Source organism: Chenopodium quinoa, unplaced genomic scaffold (assembly GCF_001683475.1).
Source record: "Chenopodium quinoa cultivar QQ74 unplaced genomic scaffold, ASM168347v1, whole genome shotgun sequence".
Classification (NCBI taxonomy): Eukaryota; Viridiplantae; Streptophyta; class Magnoliopsida; order Caryophyllales; family Amaranthaceae; genus Chenopodium; species Chenopodium quinoa.
The window spans coordinates 2,695,252-2,711,921 of NW_018744858.1; the positions used below are offsets into that span (position 1 = coordinate 2,695,252).

At 35.5% G+C, this 16,670-nt stretch overlaps 1 protein-coding gene, 1 long non-coding RNA gene and 1 pseudogene across 2 annotated transcripts; all 3 read right to left on the reverse strand.

Moving 5' to 3' along the window:
* Positions 1-269: 269 nt before the first annotated feature.
* Positions 270-5,824, reverse strand: LOC110704820 (protein PALE CRESS, chloroplastic-like). The gene is made up of 7 exons (XM_021882640.1): positions 5,588-5,824; positions 5,396-5,478; positions 4,366-4,560; positions 3,152-3,238; positions 2,514-2,564; positions 1,562-1,741; positions 270-862 (listed from the first exon to the last, which is right to left on the reverse strand). Exons 1-7 carry the CDS (start codon positions 5,709-5,711, stop codon positions 629-631), a joined length of 954 nt encoding a protein of 317 aa, XP_021738332.1. The 5' UTR covers positions 5,712-5,824; the 3' UTR covers positions 270-628.
* Positions 5,825-6,030: 206 nt separating this feature from the next.
* LOC110704821 lies at positions 6,031-10,073 on the reverse strand. The gene is made up of 4 exons (XR_002508012.1): positions 8,158-10,073; positions 8,014-8,076; positions 7,850-7,915; positions 6,031-7,744 (listed from the first exon to the last, which is right to left on the reverse strand). It is a non-coding gene; the product is annotated as an uncharacterized LOC110704821 (long non-coding RNA).
* A 714-nt stretch (positions 10,074-10,787) lies between these two features.
* LOC110704822 lies at positions 10,788-16,541 on the reverse strand (annotated as a pseudogene).
* Between the last annotated feature and the right edge of the window lie 129 nt (positions 16,542-16,670).

A 16,670-nucleotide genomic window follows, 5' to 3' on the forward strand; every position in this document is an offset into this window, starting at 1 on the left:
TGGTAATTTTTTTTTTTTTTTTTGAGGAAAATTATTATTTTTTTTATTAAGAAAGTATAAATGTGGAAAAATTATAAGTTTCAATTATTTGACCCTGTACGTACAATACTAATAAATTAGGTGCACAATAAATTAAATAAAATATTCTACACCAATGGTTAAGTTACCCTAAAATAATCAAAATTTATCTCCTTATATAATGGAGTAAAAGTTAATTATTGTTTATATATAGCAGTGCGGACATTCAAAACGCATAAACTAATTAAAATCCGATGAATTATACTACATAATATATAATTAATTACTACTCCCAATTACACTGACCGGATATTACGTGGGCAAATTTTCCTCAAAATATTCTAGCTAGATGACGTCTGATTTACAAATTCTTGCATAACTTAGCAGAGAGAAGAATCAGTTGCATAGTTGTAGCTACATCTCACTATAGTCGTGTAAGAATGATTTTTTTTTCTTCCCCATAAGGATTTCAGCCAGTTCTACCAAGAGTATGGCGCGCAACATACTGTGGAAACTGTCAAGCACAGTACTACACTACATTTTTTGTTGTTTGGAGCCATGTCAAGTAACTGTACAACGCTTTCTGCCCTTCAGAGAGGCCATTACAGCATTACCATTGTAAGTTAATGGCAAGATCTAGGAGCAACTCAACTTGGCGAATAGCTCGTTGTTTCTCTTGGTGTTTTAACCGAGCTGCAACAGAGTCTGGGTCAAGGCCTTGCGTTGTCTGTAGTTCCTGCTGTTCAGCTCTCACCTCTTGCAGTAATGCATCAACTTCTCTCACGAAATCAACCCTCAGAAGAACCTCGTCAGTCTCTAATGGAGGATGTAATGGACCTTGATGCTGGATTAGCCAATTAGTTTATCAGAATCGGCTGCAGATATTAACAATTACCACAACAGAGATTAAAACAAAAAAAGGTCCATTTTTTAGCAGCAATTTCCCAATTTAAAGTTGATATTTCACTCTCACCAACCAATTCAGCTTTCTTTATTTATTAATGAGGTGAACAATCAGTAATACATCGACTGTAGATCTGACCTAAATTTCACTTTGATAACAATGATGGAATTTGCAACTTTTTTTTCACCTGAATCAATTCGTTTTCTTTTTTGATGGAAACAATAGATTTTAAGCACTACATTCATAGGTTGATGAGGTTTAAGTCAACTACAGAACAAAAGATTTTAAGCACTACATTCATAGGTTGATGAGGCTTAAGTCAACAATGAGGTTTTAGGGAAATTTAAGTGCGCCAAGATTGAACAATTGAATGATTAACGGCTATAGCCACGTAATGGAAAGCAGGTAGAAGATAAACATAATAGTCTAAATTGGAAGATAAAAAAGGTCAAGCTATCAGCCAGAAATCAGAATTCATGCATAATACAACTACAGTTGACTTGAGCAGCCAATGCTCACTAGCTTTGACCCCCCCCCCTCTCTCTCTCTCTCTTCCCCCTCTCCCCAACAATTAAAAACAAAAATTGGGCAATGTAATCACACAAAATGGTAGAAGGGAATTTGCAGTTATTATTGTACCTTATCTAAGTCGAATCCTGCAGGAACAATTATGCTGAAAGGGTCCTCCCGCGGGAATGTCTCAATCATAAGCTTCTTGCATTCCTTTAGCCAGCCTTCATCATCAAACCCATCATGCATATTCAAAAGGTCGTTGAGCAATCTCATGGCAGCCGAAGCCTCTCGTTTCAATATCTCAGTCTAAATTTTGATTAAGACATGCAATAATTAAATAATCTTGGCATGGATGACAAAGGGTCTCATTTAATACACATGAGAAATACTCCCTTTTTTCAAAATAACGATTATGTATACTAAAAGGTGTGAGATAGGTTGCCCCTATTTACATAATAACTATCGTGCTTGGTTTATTCATGATACCCCCATGTGGAATAAGGAAGACAGGGTGGGAAGAGCATAAATATTACAAATAATAATTTATTTTAGTAAAATTATGTTGCACTTTTTCAGCCCTTCTAGATTAGTTACTCATTTGAAGGCCCCTAAGGACTCTTTAAGTTTCAACTTGTCAATGTTATATTGATGTCCCTTCCATTGTGAGCTCTACATTTCCGCATATTTATTTCTAAATTTTAAGAGAGTTAACTTTTGAGCAACAACAGCAAATATGGACTGCAATGCGTAAGGTAATGATCTTATATCACACTTAATTCTAATTCTAAAATATGTCTGCCTTCTTTATATCGTTTTGTTGTTGACGTTCACTTTAAAAGCAAACAAGGAAATTGACAACAAAGTCAGAAGCTGTTCTCTGGAGTCCTTTGACTAACTCATGAAATGGGTAGACTGCAATTAGATGATAAAATTTAGTGCACTTTTTCACCAAGTTGCAATACTTCCATAGTTCCATGTGTTTGTAAACTGCATCTAGATATTACAAAAATGACTGCTATATGTCTTAGATCAATCACAAGGGTTCCTTACAAATAAAACAAGGACACAGCATACATACCTCAACCCTTCTGTACAGGAGATCCAAACTTCTGATTGCATCTTTCTCATCCTGTACAAAGATGTGAATAGATCTCAGCAAGATAAAAAAAACCAAAGGAGATACAGAGGCCAAGACATAAGCAAGACTGACAGAAAAATCCAGCAGGAAATTTGATTCTCCACGTGTTTGATTTCTTCGAAGTGCAGGTAAAATTAATGGTTGAATAACTTTCCTGAGTTATTGATCTATTTTTTTTCTTTTTTCTTTTGAGCAATTGTTTCATTAGATTTTTTGTTTTTTTATAATTATTAACACTTAATAAGTTAATATACATCCTCTCCAAGATTGCAGTGTTGTGGGAATTGACTGTCTTGCAGTTATTTTGAAACGAACAATCTCATTATACCATTAGATTGTCCTTTCTGTGATGAACATACATCATCTTCCTAAAAATTATGCAAAATATACGTCAAATATGTGATTGGAAAGAATATAGCATGAACACAGAAACCAGAGGACGGAAGCAAGTTGCTATATAAAGTAGACTTAACTACAGAACGCTAATATAACCAATATAAGCAACCAAGAACTTAAAAATATAGGCAGACAAACACCAGTTCTATTCCAGTATGAAAGAAGGCATATAAAATCCATACATCTCTTCTAGCAAGATCAAGTCGATTCCAGATGACCATTAGAACAAGTTCGTCAAGCTCCCCTCTCTCTGCAGCTTCTTCAATTTTCTACAAAACAGAAACACATTAAAAATGCTTCAAAATCTATAGATTTTGATCCTTTAAGATCAGTACAGCTGTAGGGTGATTCAATTTTGCAGGCTCAAGACATGTTTAACTCTCGGAAGCAGCTCCGGAAAAATTGGTATGTGGAAATAAACAGTTTTAGCTCACCCGTTATCCCCACAAGTTCTCAGAGAAGTTTTTATTGGATACAACTTTTCTTTAAATTAGCATATCCATGTAGGAGAAGGTCTAGGGTGACAATTAGAACACCTCAAATTCAATACAATACTTTCAAAATAGACCACCTAAATAAAGGCATACCCAGGTTCACGCGTTACTCAAGTTTCTCAAAATTTGAAGATACTATTTTGCTTTTGATGCAGCCTGCCACGTCTATCAATTCATCAGTTTGGCAGGTTATAAAACTGTGAGCAATAAAATAAAGTTGACATGACCTTAGAACAAGTGGCTTTCAGCTTTTTTGTTTGGCACAGAGCAGTATTGTACCGGGGATGGTAGGGAGGCATGAAGAAGCTAGAACCAATGCTTAAGATACATAACTCAACTTTCCAGCACTAACTTCCCACTTTAATCAATGGAGCGCATTAGACATAACGGTTTCTAAATTCTAAGAATCCAGCAATATATAAGGTTTATAAAGATAAAAGTTCTCTACTATTCGATTAAGAGTTGAGACAATGTGGGAAAATGGAGCAAAAAGGTATTTAGGCAATTTAGCTATGACTGCCTATGATATTATATAAAGCTTTCTGAGATTTAGGTAATAGAATAAGTGGTTCAAGAATCTTATTTCTCTATATGAAAGATGTACTCAAGATACTGGACTGATTTATTAAGATCATGGGTACCTTTCGAAAAAGGATGCACTCTATTAGATTTTGTGAAGGAAGAAGGTAGTCTATAACGACGACCACTCTAACTAGAATATGCCTTTCAGTTTAGGCTTCCTTCCTTAAAATGTAACTTTCTGATTCTGCATTATAACATGCAGGTCGCAAACAACTTTGACATACTGATTCTATAGGTTGGTTCTATTCAAGCTAAAAGATAGGCTCATGATGAATTCTGCATGGAAACATAGAGCTTCTGAAATCAAATTGATGTGTTACCTGTTCTACTTCTTCTTCAGCCCTAATGAAGCTCGATACCAATTTTCTTGCTTTCCTAACATCTTCATCTGGGAAACCTTTCAGACGTGCACCAATTTCACGGTACTCTTGGACCTTCTTTTCCTCCTCTAAGTCCTCTTCTAGGCGTTTCCGATGAAGTTCTCTGGTCTTTTCATGCTGTTCTGCCTGCCAATCCTGTTATATGAATATGATAACATCAGCTTATTCAGAAAAAAGATCAAATAATTACAATCTTAGCCAGTCTTTGTTCACAACTAGCCTTTTATTTCCATATTAGATAAGTAAAAAAATGCATATCTAAAATACATCTGTTTACAACAATTTCAACACAAACAAGTGCAGCAGTGCTGAAAATTTGAAATAAATGTCTGTCTCAAGAGCTACGACATCACAAAAGAACAACTGTACTACAACCATAACATTTCACATTCTTGTTACAATTTCAATGCTGACTTTCACCGTATAAAATATTGAAATAGATTTAAGATATTTGCAGTTGTTCTTATGCAACTTAAGAGCACAAAATTACAGGGTTCTGAATTCTGAGAACTTTTTCCGCATTGCCATCTTTAATTTCTCAATCACACTCGTGTTACAAACTTACAACTACATTACGATAGTCTACATAACACAAATATGTCGATTCTCATCTATCCAACTATCCATAAATGTCTAAAATATTATTGAGCAACCTCCAGCAGAACCTATGCTTACTCCAAATTAAGTGTTTACACAGTAACCAAAGAAAAATTTACCATTCTATTCCAAAAAAAAAAAAAAAAAAAAAAAAAACCTTCCTGAGTTAGATAAAAGATTGATTATCCTGCCCATTTACAAAATTTTGTTTGCTAATTCAAACCAATCTTCAGCAAAATGAAAAAAAAAAAAAAAGCAGGCAAACTATTAGCACCCAGATAAACATATAAATTAAAATCCAAAAGCAAATAGAGATAATTACTGTATAAATAATAAAAAATCAATGAAAAAATAAATTTAAAAAAGAACATACATCATCATAAAATTCTGGAGATAAACCTGGGGGTAACTCTTGCAAATCTTGGTCCTCTTTGCTCTTAGTCGACCTCAAAATTCCTGTTTAATATGGGAAAAAGAAGAACAATTATCAATAGAAATTGGGAATTTAAAAAAAAAAAAAAAAAAAAAGAAGAAGAAGAAGAATTAGCAGGAGTAAATTACTGACCAGAAGCAGAAAATTGTTGGTTAAAAAGAGGAGAGAGATTAATGAAAGTGGGTGGAGTAGCAAAGCGTGTAATTTGATGGGGTGAGAAAAATGAGTTTGTTAGTTGAAGCCCTCTTGCTTCCATAGTTGCTGGCTTCAGAACCTCAAATAGTCAAATGGAGGTCTTTTTTCAGTGTAATAAACTTCTGTGAAATACCCAAATTCTGTATTTTCAAGAATCGATTATTATCATTAATTCGTTACGGAGTATGTTTGTATGTTTTTTATCAGAAAATTGAAAGTATGGGTATTCACGGTCCGGTTTGGTATGATTTGGGGTTTAACTCAAACCAAATTGTAAAAATATATTTCTTATTTTACCTAATCAAACCAACCCGTATTACATGTTAAATCGGACTAAATCAAACCGTATTAAAACGGTTTGGTGCGATTTGATAAAAATCCAAGTTACTCATTTGAGTAACAACCGAAGTTACTCCACGCTGGTTATTTTGCTATGTAAGATCGGGTAAATTTATCAGGGTAAAATTGATTGAAGATAAAAATAGTGTTATTATTCTTTATATTAGTCTTGTTTTATTTTTCACATAATTTTAATGCACACGGTTTTTTTTTTAAAAAAAAACAAACGAGGATTATTATTGCAAATCATAATCCACCAAAATTAAGACACTATGGGGGAACGAATCCATACAAATTAATTCATCTCCTCTTGTATCCCACCTAGCAATTAGGTGAGCTACTGTATTCCCGCCCCGTTTAACATGAGAACAAATCCAGATCAAAGCTATTTGATAACGACTTATATCATCAATCATATATCAGAAAGATTGGAGCTTGACCCTCCTGAGGTGAATCAGCAGCCTTCATAACATTAATAGCATCTCCTTCAATCCAGATCTTACTGTATCCAAATCTGCGAGCTATTTGTAAACCAAACCTGGTTGCTGCAGCTTCGGCAGTGAGCGCATCCCAGGGAAAGTTCACCCTTTTCACAGCAGCAATCACCAAAGTACCATTCTCATCACGAACAGCCACACCAAGACTAGCATATCTCCCTTCCATTATGTGAGCATCAACATTAATCTTAATCAGTCCAGCAGCTGGCCTTGACGTTGTAGAGAAGACCTGCTTAGCATAGAGGCAGTAGTCATCCACCATCTCCTTGAATCACAGGCTGTGAAAACAGGATCAGGTACAGCTTGCTCAAAGACACATTTGTTGCGGCAGAACCAAATAGCCCAAGCCAAACACATGATGCTACTAACTTCCTTTACATCCAATTTGCTTGCAAACCAAAGGAGTTTTAAGGTGAAAGAACCAGACGGGAATGCAGCAATTGTGTCACCATACTCACTATTGGCCCACACCCTTCTAGCAGCATCACATTCGAATAGGACATGATTAATAGACTCCACCCCCAATCCAAAGATCAGCATTCTCAACGCTTTCTACCTGGTGTTGCCCCAACACTCCTAGCCAATAACCTGGCTTTACAAGTTTACAGTATATATCCCATTCTTTGTTGGCCACCAAAACATCTCATCAGAAGGTAAGCTCAAAGACAACGGCAGTTGTAAGATAGTCTGGCATATAGCAGGTTGAAAGCATTCTCTGATAACACTCACATTCCACACCCCACTGTTCTGCTCAATTAGCTCTGCAACAGTAAGATTTGGGTTATAAACGGCATTAAAATGAGGCAATGGGATTGCATTTCCTGGCAGCCACTTATCGTTCCCAACCTTAATATTTGAACCATTGCCGACCCTCCACCTAGGCCCCTCAATAGCAGAGATTTTGATACATTTTTGAAATTATATATGACATCTTCAAAGTGAACAAAAATGGATTGTTTCATACAGTAAATGATTTGTTTCAATCAGACAGAAGCTGCAACACAAATAATTCAAAATTTTCTTTGAAAAAAAAAAAACTCTACTCTCTAACTCTGGTAGTAAGACTCTTCCACCCTACCCAATTCCAAACACATTAGACTTAACCATCACCCAGACGAATAACAGAACTTCATCCCAGCCTCCTGCATCGACTGATGCTAGGATTGATGCCAGTAAGTTCCCCTTCATAACTAAGCTTCGATCGCTTAACTTCATGCACCTGCCCCTTGCGGCTATTAACCGCTTTTTCATGCTGCCGCTGCATACATTTAAAAAGAGCACATCAGAGAAAGGAAATCAAGCAATCACAGATGAGCTTAACATAGTTAACATGATGAACAAAACAATAGTTCTAATCAAGTACCTTGTAATTATTCCGTGGATTTTTTATCTGCTTTCGATCACAAGTAAGCCCTCTATTTATCTCCATCTAACAAATATATAAATAAAATAAATATTAAGACAACCCATAGGAACTTATGCAATTTGCTATACTCTTTACAGGAGAGAGTGAGCTTTGTAGTTTACCTGCGCGGAAATGTGACGTTTTCCATCAGCAGTGATCTCTAGTTCATATTGATTTGTGGGATTCTGAAAGACGAATTATTGTGTGAAACATGCCATGATGCCAATTAGAAAAGTACATGATGTGAAAGTAGTTCAGTAACTCACCTGGAATACTTCTCTGCCTTCAATTTACACTTGGCTTCTTTTTGTTTTTTAACTAAATTGTAGAAGTCTTCTGATTCATCACTATCTCCAGCATCATCTCCATTGCCAGTTATGCCACCCAAACTCTGACTCATTATCAAGTGCAACAACATCACTATCTTTTGACTTGATTCCGGCTCTAGCCAGAACCCGAAGTTGGTGGTTCCATCTCCTTTCTCCTAGATCATCTCTTTCAGGCAAGTTATCGTCACCAGATACACCCTTTCAAAAGTTGCAAGAAAATAACACTTAATAGTGAATGTTTTTCATCAACAGTCAAAAGCAGTCAGATTATACTGATAACTAACCATGAATGCTGCTATAAATTTCAACACATTGCAATCGACATATTGACACAGGGATTATTGAAAAAGTTAACGATGTACCTGTTTCCTCGTGATCAAAAGCAAAGGTATCAAGTATGACAGTAAATAGTATTGAGCCAATGAGCTTATTAATTAGTACAAGTTGACTACATACTCCTGTCCAGAAATAAGTCACATAGTCCCAAGACTCCCACCACCTCAAGTTCAGCATATAAAAGAATTTTACTCAAAAAATCATAATTACAGACTTGTAGTTTGACCATTCCCATAATCTCCTGGTCTCTGCATCACTCAATATAGGCAAGGATACATCCCTCATCCTACAGGCTATAGCTGGAAGGTGGCAATAAAAAATCATGATCAACAATCAGGACCTCTTCTCAACTAATCAAAATTTCCACGAGCAGTCGCTTAATAACTTCAATTAACATCAAGACACAAAAAAAAAAATTTAGGGAAATTGCCCCGTATACCCCTGAAAACTTTCAAATGCACCATTTGTAAAAAATAAGCACTAAATATCCTCATCATCTATCAAATGCACATATCATTGACTTATCAAACTAAAATCATGCCCACACACCGACTCGCTTTTACTTAAGTTTACTTGATAATTTAAATGTTTTAGCATTACAATATAATAATTTAATAGAATTTGATGCTTAGGGGATCTCAATCTAACAAAATTAACATTTGTTATGAGTCTAGGGGTATTCGGTGCATATTTTTTTTTTTACAAATCTCAGGGATACATGTGGTGCATTTTTCTAAACCTGGGGGGTACACAGAACAATCGGCCAAGTTCCACTATTCTCAAACATCTGACAGGGAATGATCAGAACCCAATGGCCACCAGAACTGCCAAATCATGCTATTTAAGTTGTCAAAAAGTTAACGATGTAACTTGAGCCCTGTTTCCATTGACAGGAACAATCAGGGAGAGTTTACTAGGAGTAAAGGCACGCCTACTGTTACGACTTACGAGTAGCACCCTCCAAAGCCATGACATCATCATCATAATCATCAGTCGCTTCAAGCTTTCTGTTAATTCTACCAATAATACCACACAAAATCATGTACATAATAAAAAAAAAGGTCTATCTTACATAGAAAATATGTGTGTTCATAATTGGCAAAACAGAATATACCCAGGAATTTTCTTTAGCTTCATATTCTTTCGAGGCTGAGTGCGCTTCAATGGAGAACTCAGAGAGAGGAGGAGGCACTAGGCAGGGCTATGTTCATATGTTTTCTTTTTCCCTTATTTTCAGAGCAATTAATAAAAGCCTTAACCTACCACAGTTATATATGGGTCAAATCTGTCCAATAAATAATTGGGTCGGGTCTTTATATGATCACTCAATTATGGATTCTTAATGAGGCTGGTCGGGGTTTATAATGATTTAAAACCTCTTTATATAGTATCAAACTAATACGAAGTATATAGCAACTTCACCCGTTCCAAATTACCAATATTAATAAATTTATAGATAACCTTAATATATTAGTTTTTATACTTCATCTATTCCAAATTACTCATTGTGACCTTTTTTTTATTACTACATATTCATGCATTTTATCACTTTGACAAACTTTTTTTGCCAATACTATGAAAACAAATATTAGGGTGTGTTCTCTTCACCTTACATAAAACTGTGAGTTTCAGGTTTAATAAGTTTAATTTAAGTTTTAATAAACCTCTAAGAGTTTAATCTGGTTTATGAGTTTCAACAAGTTCAATAAGCTCTAAGAGTTTGATCTGGGTCTATGAGTTTCAATAAGTTCAATAAGGCCTAATTAGTTCTAATAAGGCAATAAGCTCCCATAAATTCAATCAGGTCTAATAAGTTCCAAAAAGTTTAATCTTAATATATTAAGTTAAAATTTTTTTAATAAAAAGTATTAAATTTTGTATATCATATTAATTGTACCATTATAATTATTTTAGTATAACATTTAAAAAGTAAATCTTATATAGAAGTAATATATTTTACCCTATTCATCATAGTTAAAAATTAGATATATTCGATTAGATGGTTTTGCATTATTATAGATTGATAATGAGCTTATCAGAAATTATTTTTTTTCTGAAATAAGAAAAAATAAGTTGAACTGAACAAGGCCTAAATATTACGAGAACAAGGAATAAGTCACATACTTCGTACTAGTAACTAGTGTGTGAGGGTATGTGTATATTGTTGGAGTTCTTTTGGCATTAAACTTCTGAGACTTTACTTTAAGCAACAAAGCACAAAAAACTTGAAATAGCACTGAAACATCTGTGAGTGAAATTTTAACACGGTTATGGTCATCTACAAAACTGTGGAACATAAAAAAAATTCATAGATAATTCTGTTTAAAGGCCATTCTCTCATATAGGGTAATAGAGGTACGGTGACCGGATGGCCAGAAAACCGAAGTCAAAATAACTTCCCTGGAGTTTAACTACATCCAGTGATCCACATTGTTCGGGTTTTAGGAGCGAAAATACAGAGTTTGTGCTCCCAAAATTACATACCCTGGAACTCAGATGATTCTATTTCTGACTGTACCAAAGACTTAATTCCAAAAGGGGGTTAATTCCTCTAATTTGATAATGGATAAGCCGAACCCTATGGTTTCAAGTTTCAACCGATACTATGAACAGACCACGGTAACAAAACCTTTCACTAGTATTCACTATTCACAACTGTTCAACTCTTCAGACTCTTTGCTGTGCTCTCAAGTTGAGCGGCATCAACTAGGGACTTATTTATAGCTGTACATCCGGGACTGTGTCCAAACACCAACAACGATACTTTGACCTTGACATCTCGAATAGTTCATCAGGTGTCAGCTTCTCAAGATCTTTCATTTTGCAACAATCAAACTCATTGGTAATAAATTCAGTAACCTGACTGGGTAAGCATGATCCCACGAAATCTTTGAGATGATCTTGGTCACGCATTCTCTTGTACAGCCTCATTACAGAGACACAGCCTTCGTACGGATCGTGTATTCCCATCTGAATATCATAGCTGCATTTACACAGTGAAGAATCAAATTCAGAACTAATTCAAAGAATGGTTAAAGTCTGCCAATTCTTTTTTAAAGGTTTACTCGACCCTCTCTCTCTGACACACCTCAAACAGACAAACCAAAAGAGTAAAAGATAAAATAAACCATGCAATCAACAGATTCAACATTACATATATGGGCAGTGATAGTTACGAGGCACACACAAGTGAGGTAGACATACCCAAGGTACATTTTTGTCAGATATTTGAGTGAGTGGCTGACCAAATTTGTTTTCATCAGCGGATGATATTTGGCAGTATCCCTGCAATATTATGAAATCAGAAAAGCCTTTCAAATTTCAAAACCAGGCAGGAGGAATTTAAAATAAGAATTATAAACCTAAATTCAGAATCTGTATCTATTTGAAAGCACATTGTGCTGTGAGCTGCCTATTCAATGAAAAAACCAGGAAGAAAAAAGATGGGTTTTTCATAAGAGAGCCTCACACCATAGCAGTACACCGCAATAAGAATCAAATGCAAGATCTAGAAAAAGCAATGACCACACTCGTGAAACATTACATTTTCATTGCTCTATTAGTTTACTTGATTTCAGATGCATCACATTTCACAACCCTCTACCATCAATCTACAAATTTATTTATGACAGGCATGACACATGGAATTGTATATATATCAGCCTCATCTTGGGCCTTGAAGCATGAGCTGATACCGGAGATTGAGAACATGTTTTTCTGATGACAAAAAACCTAAAAGCATGGAACAGTGATATTCCTCTCATTTCTGTAGCTGTCGTCAACTACGAGGAAATGAAGGAAGCTATAGAGAAAATGTAGGACATAAAATTTGTTGTGAAGTATGTGAACTATGAATTATTGCGGAAATTTTCAGAATAGGACCTCAAATAGACTTAAGCCCACTGAAGACCTGGTTTTTAAGGTAGATGGAGCAAATAAGACCTTTCAAAGAGAATTCAGAAAGCACCCACATACGAAGTTAGACCACATCTAAACTACCAAAAGGAAAGATAATGCTAAAATCACCGAACTCCATATCAGATGTGCACATTTTCAGTCAAACTTCCATCAATATATGAAAAGAAACTTTTATGAAGATTACTCATTACTGGTGACTACAGGATAATTTGATATTGAAACCATGGAAATTGGAAAGGTTGCACTATTTTCTCCAGCCATTGGGCAGAGGGGATATGGAAAATATGATATGTTTACGAAGAACTAAGGCAAGGGAAGGAGATCAGCCACCAAAAAAAAAAAAAAAAAAAAAAAAAAAAAGGAAAGGTCAACTTGCCGGAAAGTTGACTATTATGCCGAAAAGTAGAGAATTAAGGTGCTACTTGACAAACTCTAGGGCCTTAAAAGGTGTTCCAATTCCCCATATCAAAGAAAATGTATTTTCTCACAATATTTAAGTCTTAATATCCCTATATTCATCAACCCGTAATTGCATCCATTGAGGACAGAGATATGGAAAAGGCTAAAGGCCAAAACAGCAGTACTTAACAGCTGATTATGGCATATAACAATCAGAGTCTAACTTTCAACTTTCCAAGTTGGAGAGAAAGCTTGCAATCGAGTTTTCTAGGGTTCATTCATTTACACAATTACACAGGTAAATGAACCACTTAAGGTGAAAAGCAGCAAGACAATGGCACAAATATAATAATCATACTTCCCCTATTTGGTAGAGAGCAATCATGGGCTTCATAGCATTGTAATATGCAATTTTTTGCAGTCCGTCATGAATTACAAGAAACCACTCTTATTAAAATTGAGGGGGTATTAATTCATACATCTGACCCAACAGAACTCCAGTCATAATAATCAGTGTCTTGTAAGGTGCACTTGAGGCAATTTTTATAATGTGAAGGTACCTCATGAGTTGCCATATAGGATGCAAATGTAATTTGAGACTGACAAAAAAACTTACATTTCCAAGTTATTGTAGATTTAAATAGAAAAACATAATTCCTAAGAGGCTAAGGCCACCCCCGCAGGTATTAGTCAACAATAATTAAAGAACTCCAGAAGTGACAGCATCATTAAGCAAGTATAATGTTTTATTAAGTGATCACCAGCACACAAGTATAACATTTCAGAGAAAACAGAGCTACCTGATCAGGTGGTCTGGATAAGTCATATTCAAACAATCCAAATCATGCTCCAGAGAGTGACCCACAAGAAGCTTGGCCTTTCCACCATCAACTCTCACTATTCCCATGGACTCACCATTATATAGGATTTCCAGAATCTTTTCCTGCACTTCTTTCAAAGGCATTGCATCTCTTAGATGTTCTTCACTTAAGCCAGTCAAATCAGATCTGCAGCATTTTGCAAGGAATAGTCCGGTCAAAAAAATATGTACAAACATGATCAAACCTGAGGTAAGAGTCTAGCTGTAATCAGTAACAGGCATTTGAGGTTTTACATAAGCATGAAATATTATATCCTCGTTCTCATCAATAAGGCAAACCCTACCACATAAATTAAGAGTTCCATCACTACCACCTCCAACCATGTCACAGTCCATCGCAACTGCTTCATGAATCTTCGGGACACCATTGCTTCTGTCAGAAATCGAGTTTTTCAGTTCCATAGAAGGCAATGATATTGTACCCTGAAGTCATTGACCAAACTTGTATATTACAGAAATGCATTACACAAAACTTATACAATGGAAATTGTTAATAAAGAACTTGTAATCAAAGATTGACTTACAAGGCGAGTAGGTGGAGGTAGATGACAAGTCCATTTATGCTCACTTAACAAAATGCAGCTGTCAAATATTTTCATGCAAAGACCACATCCCAGTTCATGAAAGATTCTACTGCAATTGTCTTTTGCCAACAAACCTGAAGTGTTGGTCAAAGAAATGCTAAAAAACCAACTTAACGGAATTTAAGGGAAACTAATTTTAAGATTTCCTGTCACTCACTCACCTTTTGAATGCTCCCTGAGAGATTCAAATTATCTGCAGTGTTTCTTATACATACTCCACATTTAGGTTGGTGCACCGAGTGGTATGAGACCTTCATGTGCTCCACAAGATGCTCTTTTTTGTTATATTGCTTATAGCAAGCTGAGCATTTATGCCTGTTTTTAGAGAAGAGAGCAACAAATCACACATATTAGCCAAAGTAATGTCAGGAGATTTAGCAGATCAGCAAAGCACATTCCAGAGGAAGGACGAGAATTTTCTTTTGGAATAATAAAAAGTTTTAATTCAGCACTAAATCAACCACCCTCAATTTTCCCCAACTCTTAGCAAGCCAAACTAAGCACCTGAATTCCAGATAGACAAGTTGACCAAGGCCTGACCCGTAAAATATAATCCAAGGGGCGACCACAACAGAGCGAAACTGCATTTTAACAAATCATCATTGATCATCCCCCTTTTCCTCCCTTAAGATACTAGCAATTTTCACTCTTCAAAATGCACATAGCCACCTGCCGATATGACTCTGTAAATTGAAACTGTGCCAAGCTAATTATGCTACTATGCGACCCACATTTGAGCAAACAGTACAAGGAATTCTCCAATCTCCTCCCAGGCTCCCACTACTTTTGCGATGAAATTCAAGTTCCAACCGAACGTGTTGGATAATTACGGACTTTAATGGAATTTTGCCATGTTTAGAATGTCCTAACTTGGAGTTGGTTAATTTGCGTGAAAATGGAATATGAAGACATTAAAGAGGCATTTCAGATCATTGCACCTCCACACCACACCACGCCTGCCAAGAAAACTACTCAAGAAACCAATAAACATAGTGAAAAGAAAATGAGATCCAAAGAGGTCACCTTCAATCAAGCCCTTCCTAGCCCCAAACCATCACATGGAATTGTCTTCCACTAAGATTAACAAACAAGTAGAATACAACCCTAAATCCACTTCTTCCACCTCAACTATAGACCTAAGTAACTCTATCACCTCACTCAAAAAACCTCATTTCATCCAATTGCACCGGCCTTCCCTTGAGCTAGCTTGAAGACAACAATATTACACCTCCTCCATCTAGCTTCATCAACTGAGAATCATCTAAACTCATAATCTAAAATTCCTCAATAAACATTTATCATCAAAATGTTGAAGCTTAAAACTTAAAAGCCTATTCCTCAGGAATTAAGTCAAACTATTCACCCACAAACCAATTACACATAGGAATATTACAGCAATTCCCTTTTACCAATGTCCCTAATAGGCTAATACAACTCCTTAAACACAACCAAAATTAGGAAAAATCAAACACATTAAGACCCTTTGAAAGATATGGCATACAAATTATGTTACATAAAATGCACGCACAAAGTACAGCATTTAAATGAAAATAACATCCACCCTTTTTTTCAGGGATTTTTAATGTATTACTGTACACTAAATATAAGTACCAAAAATTCGCAAATTTGATAATAAAAAACACATGCAATTTCACAATGAGAGACAAATTTTCAACCAAGCAAAAATTCAGCATGTATAAATTCCTCATTAATATTTACAAATATTTACCACAATATATTTTCAATTTTTCAACACACCCAGAAAAGTACACTCATTTCAATAAGTCTTTGCAAATTATTACACAGCCCTAAAGATGGAATCTTCATAACTGAAACAAATAACCCATTTCACAAATTACCACAAAAGTGTCAAAAACTAAATAAATTTCTCAAAATTTTACAAGGGCAACATTGATAAATCTTACAAAAATCTCAGTAAATACAAAGAAAGTGGGGGAAGAAAGAGAGAAAAAGAAAGGAGGAACCTGGTTTTGACAGACTTAGGAGGATTAGTCTCAGAATCCATGAAAAATGAGAGTTTTTGATTGAAAAGAGAAGCAGCAACAATGGCGGGAAAGAAGAAAGGAATGAGCCAGAAAGACCTGATCGCAATATCCGGAGTTTATAAGAGTAAGCAGTGTTCATATGTTGTGGGCGGTGGTAGGGTAAGTTTGTGGGTACTTGGACACTTGGTAGTGGATGTTGATTGTTCCATCACTTAAGCTTTAAATTAAATATCAAAAATCAAATTTAAGGCATAAGTTTCGTTAAATTGAATTACCCTAATCCATTAATCACGTGAATTTATACAACTTTTAGATACGAGTGTACGA